Genomic DNA, 21342 nt, shown 5'->3' with positions numbered 1-21342 from the left:
CATTTCTGGTTCATTATTTTAAGCCATTTGGGTTTTGCCCCTTACCTTTTGTTACTGTAGATCACTGGAATGTGGACTTCCAGTTTTATGTGCTCAATGACTCATCCATTAGTCTTGTATCCATTTTTCTAAATACATTTGTCACTGCCTCCTGGCAGTTTCCTTAATATAACACCCATATGAAAATTAAGCTTTCCATAAGGTTACTTAATATTTTATCCTTTTTTAGTACCCAGAGTTAGATTAGCTTCTAGAATATTTTACAGTCCTTCACTTCATTTATTGAATTTATCATACAAATAACATCCTGCAGAGAGTTTAGCTGCTGCAGGGCCTTAGGAAAAACAATTAAAGTCAAATTATCTAGAATTAGTTTAAACTAAAAAAGTTTCCAGCTTTAGAAATAATATCTTTGAAGGTTTTGAATACAAATGTGTACCAGGAGGAGTCTGGTGTCCTCTCACACATGGATGGAGGCAAAATAAATGGGCTGTCTGTTCAGCAGGAAGGACTTAGCATTCAGCCAGCGATAATTCTGTCCCACTAAGTCCATGGAGACTAAAAACCTACTGAGAGTGGGTGCATTTCAATATGAATAATAGAACTACTGCTTTACAGCAAGAAGATACTATTGTGATTAATGCAGAAATATAGGGGTAGTAGACTCATCCCCAAGTTTAAAAGTAGACAGATCACATGGTTGACACTCTGGCTCTCAGCGTGAACCTTTGCCATGTAATCAATATAAATGGGACAGTATCTGAGATTGACTCAAATCTTTGAAACTGTGATTTCCAGATTACTAGCATTCATTTACGACACCCCAGCCTTCCAACACAATGGGTACCATAACATTGTCTAAAAGAGGTAAAACTAATCATTGCAACCAAGGTTGGAATACAGGAAATAAAAAATATTTACGTCTCATTTAAAATTGCCGAGCACAGTGTTATAATACTAAATATCAGCATCACACAACACCACCGCAAGCATTGTTATAGAAATAAGCTTGTATGGTCTGAATGTAATAGACATTAAAAATGGTAAGAGGGAAAGGGAAGAATTATTAGAGGAAGACAGGAATGTTATAGTCTGTCACACACTTGCACAAAAAGGTTTCCAACAAAGGAGAAAAATTCAGAGTATGTCCCCTTTGAAAATAGCAACATTCTGAATGGTCTTAATTCATTACCAATTTTTAAAAGTGGCAAGAACGTAGTTTAAATGTGAAGTGTTAGATAGGTTCTCAGCTGATGGACAAGTATACTGTTCCACCAAGTCAATGGAGTGACCCTAATTTACGCCAGCTACGGATGTGGTCAGAGTGATTTTTTGTGGGGGGAAAATCCAACACCCTGAAAAGGTGAAGAACAGGAAGTGCAAAGCTTAATTTGTGAAACTCAATTTTACCTCTCTTTATTTTTGAAACTTAATGTCCAATTACAAATAAATAATTCATACAATATAAATCAGTTATGATATACACTTTTTCAGGACGTTCATATTAACAACCAAACCAAGATGACATTGAAAATGAGTTTGCATTAAATAACCAATCATAGTAATATACAACTGGTGATTCAATTACATTTTCAGACTGGTCTAATGTGTACAAACTTAAAGAGACCTCTCCTCTTACTACTATGGAAGACACAGATGTATACAATTTTCTTAGAAGCTCAATCGAATGAATACACCACATTTATTAAAAAAAAATGCTGCAACACAAGGTCTAAGTGGAGTTCTAATACAGAATAAAAGCTTGCGAATTCCAGCAGCATAGATATAAAAGTTTAACTGCCATGGATGCTTATCCCCTGTGGCAGTTTCTACCTAAATTTACAAGCTTTGTAGGATGTTTTTATGTAGGGTTTCAATTCCATACATTTATCTTCATCCTATTTATAAAATTGATAGCACGTATCTATGTGCTATATTTTTAGTTTCAATTGCACACAGCTTTTAACTTCAACTTCAGCAAAATGTTTTACTGCTGAGAAGACACTGCTTCCCCCTGAGGTACAGTCAAATTTTTCTGTAAACTGCAATAGTAACAGCATCAGTAAACTTGCCAGGTCTTTTCTGACCTCTAATTTTTAATTGCCTAACCACACCCAGAAAAGCTTAGTTTATTCCCTGTAAAAAACACTTGTGACATCTGGATTGAAGTGTCAATCTAAAGTCATGAAGCATTTCAAAACGTAACACCAGAAGATGTGTGCCAACTATTCATCTTCCAGTCCTTAGTCCTCTTTTATAATGCAATTCAAAATTCATTGCTATGTACATTTTCACATCGGGATAAGTAGCTAATGATCACTACTAGCCCACCGATTCAGAATTTTAGGAATTTTAAATTGCCTCTTGTCAAGATGCTTCTTTTCAAGAGCCAACTTTTAGGGCCAGAATAGACTCTCAGCTGCAGTTTCCATCCCATATTCTTATTATGAGAACCTTAAAAATGTGGAGACTAAATCCATTCCATCAAGTTGCTAGATTTTTTTCCACTTTTGGGGGCTGAGAAAAAAGGCCCCAAGACCAGTTCATAATTGGAGTCTGGTGTCATGTAGGCTGCTACCATTAGGGTTCCCGTGAACTGCCTCCCAATTGAATTGTTCCTCTGCTAAGCAGCTAGCATGGCCCATGATCACAAGATGAAAAGATGGTGACAGCTCAAGCACCCAAGAGGTATCATTGCTCGATGTTCTACAATCACAAGGGACACGTGCATTTTAATTTCAGTTATGACACGGGCACCTTTTGTGGCCCTGGTCATTTAACATAACTTTTCTGCCTTAGAGCCTGCTCCTGAGAAGATCTGAGTACCCACAAGTGACTTCAACAGGAGTTGCAAATATTCAGAACCTCATAGGATCAGGCCATTTGTTCCCCCATCTTTGAGACAGGATAATAATATTTAACAAAAAATGTTTTTTAGGCCCACCCAAAAATTCAAAGGCCTTTTTCTCTTTAAAATTGTTCTAATGGTTTATTTGCACTTAAAGGAAACAAAAGCTTTATCTTTTACAAAACCAATCTGATCTCAACAAAAACTGGAACTATTAATCTACATCAACTTAAAAGCACATCAGAAAAGAAAATTGGATTGAAAAACAGATGCAGAGTTAGATTACAGCCCAACCTTCTGGCAGAGCTGGAAGGAAAGTGAAGACTTATTTCCAAATTAATGCTAAAATATCTGTTCATTTCTGTGATTTATCCAAAGTGCATTTAAGAACTTAACAGTATACTTTAAAATACTATTTCTTTCAGAATTCTTCTTCTGGATTAATCAAATTTAGAATTTTATTAATATACTACAGAGTACAACCAGTGGTCTTGAGATGCTGGACATATTTTGTTAGCCATATTTTGGATTACTTTTGTTTTTCTAGGATCACAAAAAAAAACATTTATAACCTTGAGCAAAGTATATCGTTTGCTTCAAATGCAGGCTCTATTTATGAACCTTATTGCTTCTTGATGCCATTTGACAGAGTGCAAATCCATATTTTATTAAACATTTTTCTATACCTAAAACAGGATGATACTTTTCCTTTGAACTTGGCAGTTCATGCGCTCCCATTCTTCAATCCATCACTTTCCTAGTTTAGTCTTATCTGTATATATCTATCATGTATTTATAACTTCCTTAAGATTCATATGATGTATAGCCTGGATTACAACAGCCTCATTACCTCATTTCTGATACAAATGTGATTCTGAACCCCTTTTAATTCTGACAATTCCATTTGACTAAATACACCAAACCTCACCAAAATGTGCAGAGTTCTCCAGCACCAACAATAGTGCAAATCCATTGCAATCCAGTAAGAGCTATTAAAAATACAGCTCACTCTTCCATTATTTAAGTGACTGAAACTAGGTATGATACATTCAGCTTTCACCAGCACAGGGAACCTACTTGACTTTGGTCTCCTATACAACTGCACAGAGTGTTAATTTTCATATACTTCAGAATTAATTTTTTTCATCAGAGTTTGTGTGAAACCTTCTCCTAAAACTCCCAAGTTAAAGTTTTACCAATGCTAACAGCAGAAAAGGGTGGTTTTAGGTACTGCACGTCTTTTGTACAGCCAATGCTCTGTTATCAAACTATTGCATCAAGCGAGCATAAAGACCTGACTTTTTACATTGTAATTACATATACCATATGAGGAAAGACATTTCAGCAAATTAAAGCCCCTTTAATATCTGGTCCATCACAAAATTTACTGATGTATGGCTTTCCATGTTCTCATGTGACCCTGATCAGAATATTTTCTCTAAATTAATATATTAAAAAACTAATAATAAAATACATATCTGAAACCAATCTAGAGGCTCCCACTTTAGACCTAGCTAGCACCCAGAACTCTCAAAATGAAAGCTTCACAGGACTATTTATAATCAACTAACTCAAGAATTTGGTTGCAACAATTAAACAACCAAGCAGATAAAATAAATATGACTCTTAACTGACAATACTTCAGACATTTGCCTTCAAAGAAAAAAAGTTTATAAACAAAAGAACATGAAATTATTAATTTAGGGGGAGATTTTCAAAGGCACAAATGGCAGTTAGTTACCCAATTCCAACTGGTACGTAACTGGACAGTTAGGCCTTTAAGAAATTTCCCTCCAAAAGATTTGGGCTGCAGCTAGGTTTGAACTTGACTATTATCAATGATTTACAAGCAACAAAACAGAAAACCTGAATTGTGTATGTAAGGCTGATGAGAAAAGAGATGATTTTGTTGAAGTCCCAGCAAACTTTCTGAATTCATTTTACTTAACACTTAAAAGTTCTCACAAGTTTTAAACAATATAACTGCTGTACAAAATGGCATGAAGATATTTTAAAAGTGAATTTCAATATTAGACAGATTATTCACAGATGTAGCTTTTGGTGTGTTAAATTTTGCATTAATAAAGCCTCAAACAACATATTCTCCAGGGCTGTCTGCTTATATACAGTGCTGTGCCATGCCCACCTTTGTTTTTTAGGAAAAAAAATAAAATATTTAGGGATCAACCATCAGGCACATATTTCAGGTGTATTTCACAAGTCAGAATGTCAGACTTTTTCTTTCTTAAATTTACAAAGAACAATTGCACAGCAACAAATAATCTGGTCTTCCGTCCAACAGTGATCTGAGTTATAAGCATTTTCAGATTACATAATTTCACATCAATCACTTTTTATATTTAAATACTTATATAAAAAAGGCCCCCAGAATAACCATTTCTTACATAGCCAAGTTATCTGCCTATACATCCAAACTTTAAAAAGTTGCAAACAGAACATTATACAGGATTTATAAATCATATTTAAAAACTTGAGGCTTCAAAATCACAGTTTCCCAAAAGAACTCAGGAAAATCCACATATTGACAGGGTAGCAGAGAATACTGGAAAAAAGGAGACAGACACAAGTTTGCTGCCTTAACATTTTACTAATCCTGACAGGTAAAAATGCTGATGTTATCAGAAGTAACAGTTTAAGCTGAAAATGAGGAATGGTGTTTGTGTGTGTTGGTCTCAAGTACTGAGACACGAGATTCAAGTATTTCCTATTTGATCTGAGCTCACTGTAGCAAAGAAGCACAGGAAAAGAATTATTTTGTTTTTCCATACATTCGATCAATGTCCACCTGGTAGTGTGATGTAAGCTCTCTGCGTCTTAATTTGAAGGCATCTGTCACCAGCCCAGTCTCAGGAGTCCAAGGATCAGGGCTCAAATGAATTTTTATTGGTATTTCAAATTTCTCCAGACGAGCTGCAATAATAAAAAAATACAAGTAAGAGAAAGATTTTAAACATAGATTGAGGGGCTAAATCATGCTCTCACACAGAAAAGGCAATGCTAAGGGGATAAAAGTACTCCTCAAACATTAGTTTGCAGCCACACAGAGAGATCTTTAAAGCATGTGGAGTCACAGGATCTCTGGACAATTATATTCCATTACCATGGAATATGCCCAATGTGCTTGGGCTTTTGTGCTGCTTACTGGCTTTGCAAATGCACGCACATACACATAGCAGAATGGCTCACTCGAGATCTATGCTGCCAGGCCTGTTTCCTGACCCTGACCCTCTGAACGTAGAAGGAGGCATGGAATTGAATTTATTTAGGCTCAAAATAGTGCCACTTTCTGTTGTTTATTTCTGAAGATATTTCTAGAATGTTGCTGGAAGAACATGTTAAGTACAGTAGCTTATTCCTTTGCTACAATATATTCCCCAAAGCTGCACAGCCCCAATTATATGCTGCTTGTGCAGTTGATCTTCAGTGAACTCACCGGCGAGGGAAACTGAAGAAGAGAGAGGGAGGAAGAATGTAATTTACATTTTACTTTCCTCCTTTCATTGTTTTCTCACCCTTTTTGTTCTCTATGGAACACAATGGAGAGGAGTGTTTAACTATTACTCTTTAGCATGGAGGCTAAGGTTATGAAGTAATGTAAAAGTAAAGTCAATGGAACACTGCGTGAATGAAAACAAATATCAATGTATTGCATACTGTATGCTCATTAGCTTAGAAAATATAGCAAGTTAAATATTGTGTATTAAAGTTTTTGAGATGGGCAACTTACCTATAACTGGAAGTTCTTCAAGATTTGTAGTCTTATCTATATTCCATACATGGGTATACACACTCCATGTGTCTGAGACCAGAGACTCCTAGCAAGTAGAGTCTGTCGCTCCACATGTGGGCAGTTTCTTGTCTCATGCTTCATATCAAGGGCATATATGGTAGTGCAGACGGACGCCTCTCCAATTAATCCTCTTACTGCGAATCCGAGAGGATCAAAAGCAGAGGAGGAGGAGGGCAGGAAGTGGAATACAAATAGGGACCACACATCTTGAAGAACTTCCAGTTACGGGTAGAGTAACCGAGTGCTGGTCCCTATGTGTATCCTACATGTGGGTGACTGGTAAGCTGAATTAGAAGAGGAGGGTGGTGCAAGGATGCAGTCAATAGAGATGTCTGTAATACTGCTGTCTCATCTGATGCATCTGCAGAAGATGCCTGGACTGTAATCTTTGAGAGATATGGATGGAACTCCAGATTACTGCATTACAAATGTCCAGTATAGGTACTTCTCGAAGACATGCTATGGATGTTGCCTGTGCTCTAGTAGAGCGTGTCCTCACCCTGTCTGCGGAAGGGAGATGCGCCAACTGATTACAGATAACAATACAGAGCAATACAGATATCAATTTAGAGAGTCCCTGAGCAGAAATGCTGGTCTCCGTGAATGCTTTGCTATAGTGACAAAATAGTCTAGGAATTTTCCTAACTGGTTTCATTCTTTGCACACAGAATACTAAAGCCCATCTGACATCAAGGGAATGAAAAATTCAGAAATTATCTTGGGAGTGATTTTTGGGTGAAGGTAAGGGGAAACGAGGTGTATGGTGGGTCGCCCATGAGTGCTCCCAGTTCACTCACTCTGCTGGCTGCTGTGATGGTGGCAAGAAAGATGACCTTCACAGAAAGATGGGACATCAGGCATATGGCAATGGTTCAAAGGATGGCCCAGTAAATATTGGCAGAACAAGCATAGGCACAGATTTCTAGTTTTCTCCAGGGGTGCTTCACCCCCGCCCCACTCTGAGGCCCCGCCTGCACTCTGCTCCTTTCCCCAATGCCCTGCCCTCGCTCCACCTCTTCCTGCCCCCACTCTGCCCCCTCCCCCAAGGCACCGCCTTCATTCCACATCTTCCCACCCCCACTCCACCCCTCTCCAAGGCCCGTGCCTGCCTGCTGCTCACTGCGCTCCCCCAACCCCCTCCATGAGCTGCCAAACAGCTGTTTGGCAGGGTCACTGAACAGCTGTTTGACAGCACTCCCAACTAGCTCATTGGGAGCGTCGCCAAACAGCTGATTGGTGCTGAGAACCGACTATTGTTTTTTCCGTGGGTCCTCCAGCCTCGCAGCACCCATAAAATCGGTGCCTATGGGTACAACCCTGAGGTCCCAATGCAATGTTGGCATTGCTACTGGAGGGAAGGTCCTAGTGAGACCCTTCAGAAATCTGACTATTGTCAGGTGACTAAAAATGGATTAGCTCTCTACTGGAGAATATAAGACATTCATTGCAGACAGGTGGACCTCCAGTGAGCTAATGAAAAGTCCTGACATCTTGAGGGTAAGAAGGTAGTCTAAAATAGCAGGAATACCTGCTTTTTCTGAGGATAACTGGCCCTGTTGCATCCACGTAGCGAAACACCTCAATTTTTGCTAAATACCATTTTCTGGTGGAGTCTTTTCTGCTGTGATTGAGAATAGAATGGCCTCTGATCATGGCTGTTAGAGGGGTGCTACTCACAGACTGAGGTCAAGGTATATAGGGTTCCCTCTGATCTGGATCAGACTTGTGTCTCATGGCCTTCTCCATGAGGTCCTTCCTCAATTGGAACTCTTGTCTCTCACAGGTCCGAGAGGGAAGGAGCAGCAGATGCTGCACTTAGTGGAGATATCAGATGCAACAAGACAGTAAAGGCAGTACTGGTGGTCATTGCTAACCGAGATGCGGGAAGGGGGCAGGAGATACAATTCTTAAATCTTGGAACTCTGGGAATAGTCATGGTTCCTGAGGTGGGGACAAACTAAACTACACTAACTAGACTATAAAATACTAAAAACGTTACAACTATATACAGTTATATATACAGGTTATGAAAGATAAAGATAGCTTCAGACACAGAAGATTCTGACTGAGGCCACATGGTAGTAAGAGGGAACTAGAAAAGCATCTGTCCTCACCACTCTTTATATAGTCATTATGGGGTATAAGGGGAGCAACTGTGCAGGAGCAGACCAAGAGACATTACTTACTAGAAATATCCAGTCTCAGACACATGAAGCACATATGTACCCACGTGTGGAAATCACACAGAGACCAGCACTCTGTTTTATGTAGATTATGTCCCCCACCCATCCCACACACAAAAAGTATCCTTCAGTTAAAGTCAAGTTTTGCAGAAAACACAAACACTTCATTACAGACAGATTCTATTTTGGACACAAATTTCACATAATAAAACATCTTTTATATATTGATATGCATATTTTGTTTCTACTGTTTTATATTTTACACTTTTACAATACATTAAGCTCCACAAAGCAAATACAAATTACCCGACTGCTCACCTGAGCTAGCAGCTTCAGCTACTACCTTCAGTACCTCTTTTTCCATTTCAGCACTGGTACAGATCTCTTCCCAGGTTCCTTTAAATCCTTTCTTCCGAGCTAGTTCTGTAAGCTCCTTTTGATTTGGCACAACAAATGCAATGACATAAGACTGGAAACTGAGAAGTATAAAATGTACTTTAGTATGAATTTTGTAGAGTTAACAATTACTTCATTTAAAAACTATTATAAAGATCAATTTTTTTCTATTTAATATATATTGATTTTTAACTTTTGTTCATCTAGAATCTCACAGAATAAGTACATGGAATTGTACCTCTGCCCTTTTCTAAATAAGCAGAAGTTTGTATTACTGAATATGGTTACTTATGCCATAACAGACCCATGTAAGTATTAAGGAGAAATATGATACTGGCAGAAAATACACAATTTACAGTTTACTAACTATGTATTTAATACCTAACTATAATGTCAGATTAGCAATTTTTAACTGTAATTTCCTTATTATGAGATAATTTGGATTGCCTATTTACATAATGAATAAAAATAAGTCATGTCGGGTTCAAATAATTCATTGAGGGGCAAATCTTAACCTGTCCTTTACAGATATGGAAAGTCCTCCTGCAAAGGAATCAGTGCACTTCTGCTATACTAAGGTGAGGGGAGGCAGGGATCAGCATTTGCAGGATGTGCACACCTCATGCATAAGGAGAATACCAATTCTGGTAGGTCTCGCCTGCACCTGTCACACTGGAGTACGTGGGGGCTGAATCCCTCCCTGGATAGATCCGCTACCCACTGTCCCATGGGGAGGTAGAGTATGAGAGCAAAGAGGTAATTGACAGGGGTATTTCTCCTTGATGCTCCAAGGATTGGTGGACCATTGTAGCAGGTTTACAGACATAAATGCAGGCTGGTCTACGAGTGTCCTTTACACCAAGATCTTTTGGAACTCAGTATTATTTAAAATTAATGGGGAAATGACTGTTTGCCCCCAGGAGCACTATGGACATGCATGGTGTGGAGTTTTATCTAGTTATTCTGGGAGACCAAACTTATCTCTAGGTGCCCTGGCTAATGAAGCCATATACAGGCTGCTTGGACAGAAGGAAGGAAGATTTTAATTATTGCCCGAGTAGTTGTACTACAGTAGTTGATTGTGCATTTGGTCATCTAACAGGCAGGTGGCACAGTTTATGTAACAGATTGGAAGCAGCAGGGGGGAAAAGGCCCATTATAATTGCTTGTGTTTTACACAATATTTGTAAGAGCAAGGGGGAAAGCCTTATAGGTGGGTGGGAGACTGAGCTGAGGAGATTTGCTCAGAGGTTCAAGCAACCAGCAAGGCATCCTACACAGAACACAAACACCAGGGGAGTGCTGTCAGGGATGCCTACTGTTTGCATTATGAGTCACATGCCTGAACACGTTAGCCAATGGAGTGTGTGTTCCGATGCAAACATTATGAGCGCTGGTGGGTGGTTGATGTTGAATGTTCCTATATGTTTTTGTAAAAGCCGATGAATTATTTCAGGTTTATTTAAAGGATTTTCTGTGTTAAATGCATTGATGACTCAAAATGGATGTGTTATGTAACTAATAAATAGTTTTATTATGAAAAAACAATAAAAACATCAAATACAAACCTTTTAATGGAACAAATGGGACAAAATTGTATTTGGAACACCATTTAACTAACCAACTGCAGACAAACCTTTAACAAGTGCAACAGTTAAGAACATTTCAAATGCAATAATTTGGAGGAGGGATGCAGAAAGTTAAAGGCAAGTATACACCTTGCCCCTGGCTCTTCTGGACTCCCAAGTGCAAGTGTCTCAGTGCCTAGAGGTTGGATTTGAGATGTGAATAAGAACTGCTAGAAGCACTGCTTTGGGGATGCAGAGATTAGGAGTTAGTGCTGTCCAGGGTCTGAAGAACATGGCTGGGTCCCAAATTATGGGACTGCAGGGCCTGCTGGCCTAGCAGAACTGTGTTTTTCCAAGAGGACATTCTGTCTCAGGATAGCATCCATGAGTTGCCTCTGAATCTCTCTGCCTTTTTCCACGCTCTCCTTCGCCATGGTGATGCCGTCCTTGGCCACAGCCATACTTTCACTGGTCACTGCGATGCTGTCCTTGCCCACTGCCACAATCTCTGGGGCAGCTGCACTTCTTTCTCCCTCCCTCATATACAGTCTCCACCTCTCAGCCAGCCTGGTTGTCCTCTGTGTCTCTGCCATGAGTTCTGTAAACACCTTGTCTTGAGTCTTCTTTTTTCTCCCCTTTAGGCTGAGCAGTCTGTCAGCAGTACATAGCTGGTCCTTGATGATCTGGCTATTGCAGGGGCTGTAGGAGTAAAGGGGAGAGGGGGAAGAACAGTTGCTTATTGTTCATATCTCAGACAAATCATGACAGGTTTTCTTGGTATGTATATGTGACTTTACCTCCCTGAGACTCTTGCCATTCGGGGGAACCTCAGAGATGGTAAGTGGTCTGCATGTACAGAGGAATCTGGTGCATGTGGATTTCAATCTACTGTATCTGCTTTTATGCTGCTAGGGGTGATGTGGTTAGAGCTATGATCCAGTTTTGGTTTTGCAGTTTTGTTTGTGCCCTGGAGGTGCTTCTATGGTATTTGAGGTGTAAAGGAGGGTCTATGGAGGGCAAACTGGACAGTAATTCCCTCTACATCCCCTTTAAGCTGTCCTCACTCTCCATTACATTATGCTGATGTGGCTGACTAGGAGGCAGAGAATGGTCTTATTCAAAAAGGCAAAGGGCAGTATCTTGCTGGTCAGTTATTCACCAGGATGGTCCCCCCCAAAAGCACTGCAGGAGTGGAAGAAGCTGACAAGCTATACTGGGCATGTGGCTATTCCCTGTAATATGCAAAACAAAAATCAAGCTATTTCTCAGTCTTAAGGTTTGCTATATCTCCCCTGCAGACATGAAGAAAGTGCAGAGAAGAACAGGGTCCTTCAATGATCATCAGCTACAATGTGTTTTACAGGGCATTTGTACCTTAGAAGGGTGCAGTATTGTTTATGCCTTGACTGGGCAGGCAATGTGCACTTATACTTCACATAAACTATGAAAACTAACCACATTTCTTTTTCTGCAAGTATGGTCTCAATCAACTGAGAATTTTGCACACATGACTCCTTTTGTTATTGAAATCTGATATGGAAGGGTGTGCACCAGAGGAGAAAGAGGGACTGATTGCAATTGCACTATGCTGGCTGGATTTTGAAGCTGTAACAAACAGGATGGGGGAAGGGGGATGGGGGTTTCAAGCTCATATCTGCCAACAATAATAATAAATAATAAATTATAAACATAGATACTTACATGCTGAAGTTCCCTGTATGGGATATGACTCTTCAAGCCTGGCCTGGGTTTCTGTCTGGGATTCTGGCTCAGCCAATGCAGGGCACAAACAAGGATCTGTTCTAGCAGGGCATGACTGGGGCTGGCTTCCCAGCTGGCTATAGTCAGGCTCCTGAGTCACAGGCTCTCAGGGGGCAGCTCCCCTTCGGCAATCTCTTGCTCATCCGCTGATAGGTCTAGTCAGTCGTCCTCAGTGCAGGGGGGAGTGCAGGCAACATTCTCAGAATAGTGCCTGGGATGGGTTGTACTATAAATTGGTAGAATCCTGTTTAGTTCATCAAAAATGGAGAGGTCATATGCCCCCTGACAGATGGTCTCCTTTTATCTCTCATTTTAATGTTTCTCCTGAGCTTTTGGCTTCTTATCTGGCACTAAGCGGCGTTCTGATCACAACCCCCACAGACATCTGCTTTGCAATGTCCACAAAAAGGTCCTTATGCCTGTGGCTGGCCACAAGAGTTTTCTGAACTGACACTTCTCCCCCAGTGGTGATGACATCCAGGGTCTCAACATAGCTCCAAACAGCTGTACGAGGCATGTTGTGGGGCTTCTCATGTGCTAGCATGTTTGTATCACCAGAATAACGATACTCTGGAATATAGGAGCAAATGGCCAAAATCTGGCTCTGCTCCACACTTTAAAGAGGGGAAGGATCATCCTGGAAACTCAACACCAGGGCAGGGAGGGCACACGAGTAAATGAACAGGTCAGTAACGGTTGACCTGAAAAGCACTGTGGGATAGCCATTGGATGCACACAAAAAGGTGGACAGCAACTGTAAGTGCACAAATAAAAGATCAAACTAATTCAATTAGGAGCAAACCTAATCTACTTGCAGGAGGAGTCCAGAGTTCCCAGGAAATGTGGAGTTAAGAATGCAGTGACGAGTTGCATCATGCATACACAGGAATTTTCAAACCAGATTAACTGGATTTGATCCAGTTTAAAAACCCAATGTAGACGAGCCCTCAGTGAGTTGCAACAACATTAGTAGTTGAAGAACGGTTTTCCACTGCTGCCCCAATGTCTAATGGTGGATGGGTCAGGTGGGTTCTCCCTTCACTCTTGCAGAGATCCTCAATATATTCAGTTACTTGCAGCAGATATATGAAACTAGATTTGGCTACAAATGTATTAATTTGGTCATGCACAAGTACTTATAAGAGATAGCTAACGCTTAATCTTTTCAAGTTTTAGATATGGTTATACCTGGAGCGGACTGCAAAACTTCAAAAAAACAAAACAAAACAACCCAACAAAAAAAGAGGGTGCCCTTGAAAAACTTCTACTGTTAAAAATTTGTGCTGGTTTATATTTCATATAAAATCTCTTTCAAATGGGCAAAAAGCTTGCAAGTCAGCAAAAATGTTTTATGTGCAACTACTGTAGTTTAAATATTAGAAAACACTGACCCCAAAGTCTTGGAAACATCAGCCCTCTTACCTGCTTGCATATGCACAAATATTATCTATCAGTGGCATATTCTTCAAAGCTGCCTCAATTTTGCCAAGAGAGACGTATTCTCCTGCCTGGAGTTTTACAAGATCTTTCTTACGATCTATGGATAAAGGGAAAAATTAAATAAATGTTATTTGCAAAATGAAAACACTAAAGGCTTGCTTATACCTATTGCTGAGATCTAAGTGTATAAGTGCAACAGACATATTTCTGTGTGTTTTAAATTAGATACATTTATGGCCAAGTTCCAGTTTTTGCTTTTTGTAAATCTGTGCAGTACCAATCTGCCCAGATTATCAGATTCCTTCTACCAACTGGGATCCATATTTTAAACTGCACAAAAACCTTTCCCCAATGAAATATGTTTATGTTTACTATATGTTTTATTCCAATTAGACCTTCTAGTTATATGGTAAACTTATCAGATATAACAATATCTATCAGCAGTGTAAGCGAATATAACTAGACCATAATTAGAATTAAGTGAAAAACAGTGCTTGGCTGAAAGAGGTTACTTAACCTGTGCAGTAACTGAGGTCTTTGAGATGATTGTCCCTGTGGGTGCTCCACTTTAGGTGAATCTGTGCCCCTGCGCTTGTAATCGGAGATTTTTAGTAGCAGTGCCTGGTTGGGTCACACATGCGCTGTCCCTGTCCCGCACCACTTCTGGCAGTTACATAGTGCTGTGCGACCAACCGCCTCCTTGGTTCCCTCTCTACCACAGATTCTCTAGCATGAAAACTTCAAAGTATAGGGAAGAGAGGAAGGGTAGTGGAGTCCTGGTACCTCAGAGGTGGACGGTTTCAGTGTGGTTGGTACTGATGGGGTCTGATGGGTCGGGGAGCGTCTCTTTTTGACAAATTCCTGAGGAGGGGAGGTCGGAGCCCGTTTCTCTGTCACATTTTTGGCGAAGTGCTCCTTTCTCTGAGAGGGTAGCAGGGTTGGGGACCGGTGTCCGGGGGGTCCATGATCCCTGATTGGATGCAGAGACTTCTCCTCATGACACCGATATTGAGGACTGGCAAGTGAGGCAACATTTAAAACCTGGGGAGCTGGGCATGCCCCTTAGAATAGCGTTTCTCCCGTGAGGAAGGGTAACTGTACTATACTAAGTGGTATCCTAATAACTTAGGAATTTAAGTTTTAGTTAAGAGAATTTTTTTTAAGAATAAACGGGGAAGAGATAGTAGTTAGTTTAGTTTACTACCCTAATTAACTAGAATTCTAAAGTTAAGCTAGGCTAAAGATAAATCTCAGAGGTGCTGCCAAATGCTCCATCTCAAGGCGAGGGAGGTAGAGAAGGAACTGAGGGGGGTTAGTCACATAGCTCTATGTAACCGCCAGAAGCAGAACAGGACAGGGACAATGCATGTGCGATCCAACTAGGCACTGCTACTAAAAATCTCTGATTACAAGCGCAGGGGTGTAGATTTACCTAAAGTGGAGCACCCACAAAGATACTCTTCAAAGAACTGTATGTTTCAAGCTGCTTGGCTTCTATACATATGACCAGAAACATATGCAGGAAAAGCAACATTTTGTGGTATTTTATTATTTATTCTTGTAATTTATATTTTAACAGTTCATTTATTGCTCAAGGCACAATTACAATTAGAGATACATTTCTCGGGTCTGCCTGAGGTCTCATTAATACAGGACCCAAGTGGGGAGGACAGTAAAGTGCCCCCCAATCCTGGGTGTGGTAAGGGGTTGATTCAGTACAAGTGATCGGTACAAGTGAGAACAACTTGAAGGGTGTTCTATCTTGCACCAGCTGTAATGGCTTCCAAGGGGCTGCTGGAGCAGACAGGAATTGCCAAGTGCAATGGCACTTTGGCCAAACCCCCTTTCCCTGGTCATACCATAACATGCTCTTTGGGGCAGCCAAGTAAGCTAGTTTTGCAGCTATACTGTCCCGAAAGACCACTGCAAAGGGACCTAGGACTTGGCCCATACCACAAAACAAATGAAGTCAATAGCAACAGTCCTCATTTTACTCTTAAATCAGTGCTATGATTTTCAAGATTACTGAGCACCCAGAAGCTCCCACTAACTTCATTGGATGTGCTTCACAATCATGAAAGTCATGCCACTATTTGGGTGCCTAAATATGCCCTTAGGAGCCTAACTTTAGGCACTTGTTTAAAAAAAGTGTTGCCTGCAAGTATTCCTCTTCCATTGTCTGTAGAGGACTCCAATTAATACCAAGACAAAGAAACACACTATAGAATTACTGACAGCACAATACCAATACAACCTCCCCCACCCACACCCCTCATCAAAAAACAACAAAACACAAACAAAAATCTCTAAAACTTAATACAAGAGTTTAAATAGCTCATATATCTTAGATATCTCATATTTAGGAAAGTAGAGTTCTCTGTTGATGCACCCAATATCACAGCTAAATCTACATTAATATTCTCAAAGAGGGAGAACAGTTGTAGTTTAAAATATGAACTGGAGCTTAGGGTTGAGGGATAAACATATTCCTTGGATACATGGAACAGCATGAGTCCAAATGCCAAGTAGTCCAGCACTTGAGAATTGTAGGTAACAACAACACTGTAAAGCAGCTCAAGTATGTTGTTTACCTGAACTGTGTCAATTGATAGAAGTAAATTAATCAAATTCCTTAGGTAACTCACCAATTATTTTTAGACATCCATCTGCATGGAACTCCCCAATGTCTCCAGTATGGAGCCACCTCTGTCCATTCTCATCCACAGTGAAATCTTTTTTGGTTCGTTCTTCGTTTTTGTAGTAGCCCATGGTCACATTTTGGCCTCCAATAAGAATCTCACCTCTAGGATATGGTTTATCAGTATTATAATATCCACCTGAAAACAGAGATAATTATTTTCTAAACATGATGTTGATTTAAAAAAACTGAAGTTAAACAAAAAAACCTACAAAATAGAAACTATTCCAAGCAAATCTATACAGTTTTCAATGGATTAAGGTGTTTAGTTTTTTATTCAAATTAGGTTTTATAGAGCAGGTCGTTAGTTTAGATTAGAATCATTACTTTTGGAAGTATCTTTTTTACAATACATTTCTGAATAATTTAACTAGAGTATAACTGTATCCAAACCGCTTTTAGCATCTAGTTAGAGAGGTGGGTAGGCACTGTTCATTAATGGTGAATTCCTATGTGTGCAGAGGGCCAACTCAAGGCATATGCATCATCTCAGTCCCATTCAGGGGACTTAAGTTAGATGTAAGCCTTACACTGGCCCAAAACAAAGGGTGAATTTCATTCAATGTTGTGAGAAAAAAGCTCAGGCAGCTCCACCATCCAAATTAGAAGAGACTGTGAAGGGAGGCAAAGGACTGAAGAGGTACTTTAAACATCTAATTAGACCCATTAGATTGGGCATCTAACTCAATAGGCTTCCATTTCACTGGCCATTGCTTGCTTGCTTTCTTTTTTTCCTCTTTTTTACTTGTTACATTAATGCTAGTAAACTGCACTACGCCCTATTGTGAAATTTTCTAAAATCTAACGAGAAGAGAAAATGTGCACTTGTAGTTTAGCTTGAACTGTAGTGAATCCAATACCCCTGGTTTGGCACATAGAGAGCTTTGTCTCCCATTCCAGTGTGTTGACATTAAATAATTCTCGAGATAGGAGGGTACATGTATGCACACGCACAAACACACAAGATGTATGTTCATATATCACGTGACTAACAAAAAGAAAGAAATAGTATAGTAGATTATTATTATTTATATCATCCTAGTGCCTAGGAGTTCCAGTCATGGACCAGCATCCCATTGTGCTGGCACTGCACAAACACAAGCTGTAAATCATAACTGTTTAAAAATATTGTGTGTGCTAATAACCAAATCTATAAATATTCATAAAACTTTACAGCGGCTTAGGAGCTGATTTTTTTTAACTCAAACTTGTGTGCAACAAGGTAGAAAACAAACAAACAAACATTCATCTACCAAATTATTATTGAAACACAATAGGTTTCCTTTCATCCTGAAACAACAAAAAATAGACCAATTCCATGGCTTTATTATACTAACCATCACCTATTTAAGCAAATATCAATAATTTTCTATTGTCTACATTTAAATTATTTAAACATTCTATTTATTTCCTCTTCAGTAAATAACAAATGCACTGTACTTCTTGACGCAGATTTTTCTCAATCCTGTTTGAGCAAGCTCTGTAAGGGAGCTTGGTTGCAGCTCACTGATCCTGTGCCACCCAGGGAACAGCTTTAACTTACATGGTGGAGGATTGGGCATAGTGTAGCCAAATAAATAAATACTGACATAAGGTTCTTACATGCATTTGAGTTTCATTACATAAGAGTTTTCTTACCTTCTTCCCAGTTCATTAATTTGATTTCACAGCAAACCAAAGGTGCTCCTACTCTCCCTGTAGTGTAGTCCCAAACTAAAATTAAAAATAAATTAATTTTCAATTAAAAATGTGCAAGTAGTCATTAAAATGTATTTCTATTTATCAAAACTGAACAACACAACTTTCAAAATGTGCAATTAACATACAAGCATATGTATGTTGGTCCCTTGGTCCTACAATGGGGGAGCAAGGTGAAGAGCTCAAATTAAGTCAATATGGCTCTGGGTAGTCACAGCAGTCCACCCTCATGAATCACATTACAGGACAGCTGTAAATGGATGCTTGTGTGCCTGCTGATTAAGTCAACAATAAATAATAAAATTTCACAATAATTTATCAATATTGAATTTCTTTTCTGAACTACCTTTGAACAGACACAACGAGATCCCAAGATGGGAATCCCCACTGTCAAATGATGCTCTCCCACTTGTGATCTCCAGAGAAAATGTCTGCTCTGGCTGTCTGCCAAAGCATTGTGCACTCCAGGAAGGTGCACTACTTGAGAGGGTGATCTGGTTGCAAATGCAGGAGTTCCAGAGATTGACTGCTTTTATGCAAAGAGGAGTGAGCCTTGCTCCCTCTTGTTTGTTGATGTACATCTCTACCCCGATACAACGCTGTCCTCGGGAGCCAAAAAATCTTACTGCGTTATAGGTGAAACCGCGTTATATTGAACCTGCTTTGATCCGCCAGAGTGCTCAGCCCCGCCCCCCCGGAGCGCTGCTTTACCGCGTTATATCCGAATTCATGTTATATCGGATTGCGTTATATCGGGGTAGAGGTGTAGTAAACTCTTGTCATGTTATCCAACAGGACTTGAACATGCAAGTTCTGAATAAAAAGTAGGAATCACTTGCAGGCTTTGTGCACTGCACACAGCTCCAAAAGGTTTATGTGCAGCTGGGATTTTTGTTGGGTCCAGGTACCCTGTCCAACGTGTTTGCACAGATGGGAGGGATCTGTAGTCAATCTTTCTGAGGGTGGGGAGGGACAAAGGGAAGCCCCATGTACAGTTTCTCTTTTTTCACACCAACAGAGAGAATACAGAACTCTTGGGGGGGGGAGGGGCAGGGGAGCAAGATCAGTTTGTCTGGACTGTTTGTTTGACACTGTCCATAATCAATCCTGTAGACATCGAAGTCAAAGTCTCACAAAGGGTGTTACATACATACACAAGGCAGTTAGGACAGGTTCAAACTGTTGTCTGAGGGCTCAGTCAAAGCTGAGTGATGATGTCCTTTATATCTTGGAATTTGTCCTGGGGAAGTTATGCTTTGGCTCTGATTGAATCTAGGGTTGCTCCAATAAAGTCTATAGTTTGTGTGGAAGCTAAAATGGACTTTTTAATGTTTACTTAGAATCCTGAGGAGTGTAGGAATCTGAGTAGGATCAGAGTTGTCATCCATAACTTATATGGTGTTCCCATGAACAACCTGTTGACACTGCTCTGTGCTGGCCACCATTTTAAGGAGTTGATCACCTGCGCTGGAACCCATAAGTTCCAGGGAGTGGACCCATACTTTTTAAATGAAGCCTAGAATGCATGTGATGTGTGACTGCATCCATGGAGTGATCCCTATGCACAATACTAGGAGGCCTAGCAGCTGAAGGCTCAGTGCAATAGCATGCCTTTTGAAGTTCCAAAACAACACAAGGAGGTTTTGAATTTTCTGGAACCTCTTAAAGATAGACACCTTGATAGCAAAAATATATCTATGTCCCTTCCCAAGTGAGTTATCTGGGGGAACGGAAAAGACGGTTACTCACCGTTGTAACTGTTGTTCTTCGAGATGTGTTGCTCATATCCATTCCATTAGGTGTGTGCGCGCCGCGTGCACGATCGTCGGAAGATTTTCTACCCTAGCAACACCGGCGGGTCGGCTGTGGAGCCCCCTAGAGTGGCGCCTTCATGGCGCTGAATATATACCCCAGCCGACCCGGCGCCCCCTCAGTTCCTTCTTGCCGGCTACTCCGACAGTGGGGACGGGGGGCGGGTTTGGAATGGATATGAGCAACACATCTCGAAGAACAACAGTTACAACGGTGAGTAACCGTCTTTTCTTCTTCGAGTGCTTGCTCATATCCATTCCATTAGGTGACTCCCAAGCCCAACTTAGGTGGTGGGGTCGGAGTGAGACATTGCTGTGTGCAAAACCGCTGATCCGAATGCAGCATCGTCCCTGGACTGTTGCACTAGTGCATAGTGAGCTGTAAACGTGTGGACTGATGACCAAACCGCCGCTCTACAAATGTCCTGTATCGGAACATGTGCCAGGAAAGCAGTCGAGGAGGCTTGGGCCCTCGTGGAGTGAGCGGTGAGGTGCGGTGCTGAGACACCTGCCAGGTCATAGCAAGTCCGGATGCAAGACGTAATCCAGGAGGACAGGCGTTGTGAGGAGACCGGTGAGCCTTTCATTCGGTCGGCCACCGCAACGAAGAGTTGCGTCGTCTTTCTAAAGTGCTTTGTGCGGTCAATATAGAAGGCCAGGGCCCTTCGCACGTCCAGGGAATGCAAACGTTGATCCTGGCGAGTGGCATGTGGTTTGGGATAAAAGACCGGGAGAAATATGTCCTGGTTGATATGAAATGGAGAAACCACCTTAGGGAGAAAGGCAGGATGTGGACGAAGCTGCACTTTATCCTTATGGAAAACGGTATAAGGGGGCTCGGATGTAAGCGCCCTGAGTTCAGAAACGCGCCTTGCTGAGGTGATGGCTACGAGGAAGGCTGTCTTCCAGGATAGGTACAGAAGTGAACAGGTGGCCAGTGGCTCGAATGGAGGACCTGTGAGTTTAGAGAGAACCAGACTGAGATCCCACGTCGGGACGGGATGACGCTGTTGTGGGTACGTCCGGTCTAAGCCCTTGAGGAATCTAACAACCATCGGGTTAGAGAATACCGAGGACGCGAGTTCCCCTGGGTGAAAGGCCGATATAGCGGCCAGGTGAACTCTAATT

The 21342-nt window shown here is 40.8% G+C and overlaps 1 protein-coding gene across 6 annotated transcripts in view; it reads right to left on the bottom strand.

Annotated features, from left to right (window-relative positions):
- Positions 1 to 1390: 1390 nt before the first annotated feature.
- ACSL3 (acyl-CoA synthetase long chain family member 3) overlaps positions 1391 to 21342 on the bottom strand; it is a 116333-nt gene continuing 96381 nt past the window's right edge. For 5 of the 6 annotated variants that reach the window (XM_034780969.1, XM_034780971.1, XM_034780970.1 and 2 more), the window contains 5 exons: positions 18344 to 18418; positions 16653 to 16844; positions 13990 to 14104; positions 9161 to 9318; positions 1391 to 5779 (listed from right to left, as the gene is read on the bottom strand). In XM_034780969.1, the coding sequence (XP_034636860.1) occupies positions 5619 to 5779; positions 9161 to 9318; positions 13990 to 14104; positions 16653 to 16844; positions 18344 to 18418 (701 nt within the window). In that variant the 3' untranslated portion in view covers positions 1391 to 5618. Of the gene's footprint in view, positions 5780 to 9160; positions 9319 to 10814; positions 11506 to 12507; positions 12794 to 13989; positions 14105 to 16652; positions 16845 to 18343; positions 18419 to 21342 lie in introns of those variants that run through there. The other variant, XR_004647042.1, reaches the window with a different exon arrangement.

The sequence above is a fragment of the Trachemys scripta genome, chromosome 9, assembly GCF_013100865.1.
Source record: "Trachemys scripta elegans isolate TJP31775 chromosome 9, CAS_Tse_1.0, whole genome shotgun sequence".
NCBI classification, from domain to species: Eukaryota; Metazoa; Chordata; order Testudines; family Emydidae; genus Trachemys; species Trachemys scripta.
Note: the sequence above shows the minus strand (reverse complement) of the source record. Positions and strands in the feature narration are given on the sequence as shown.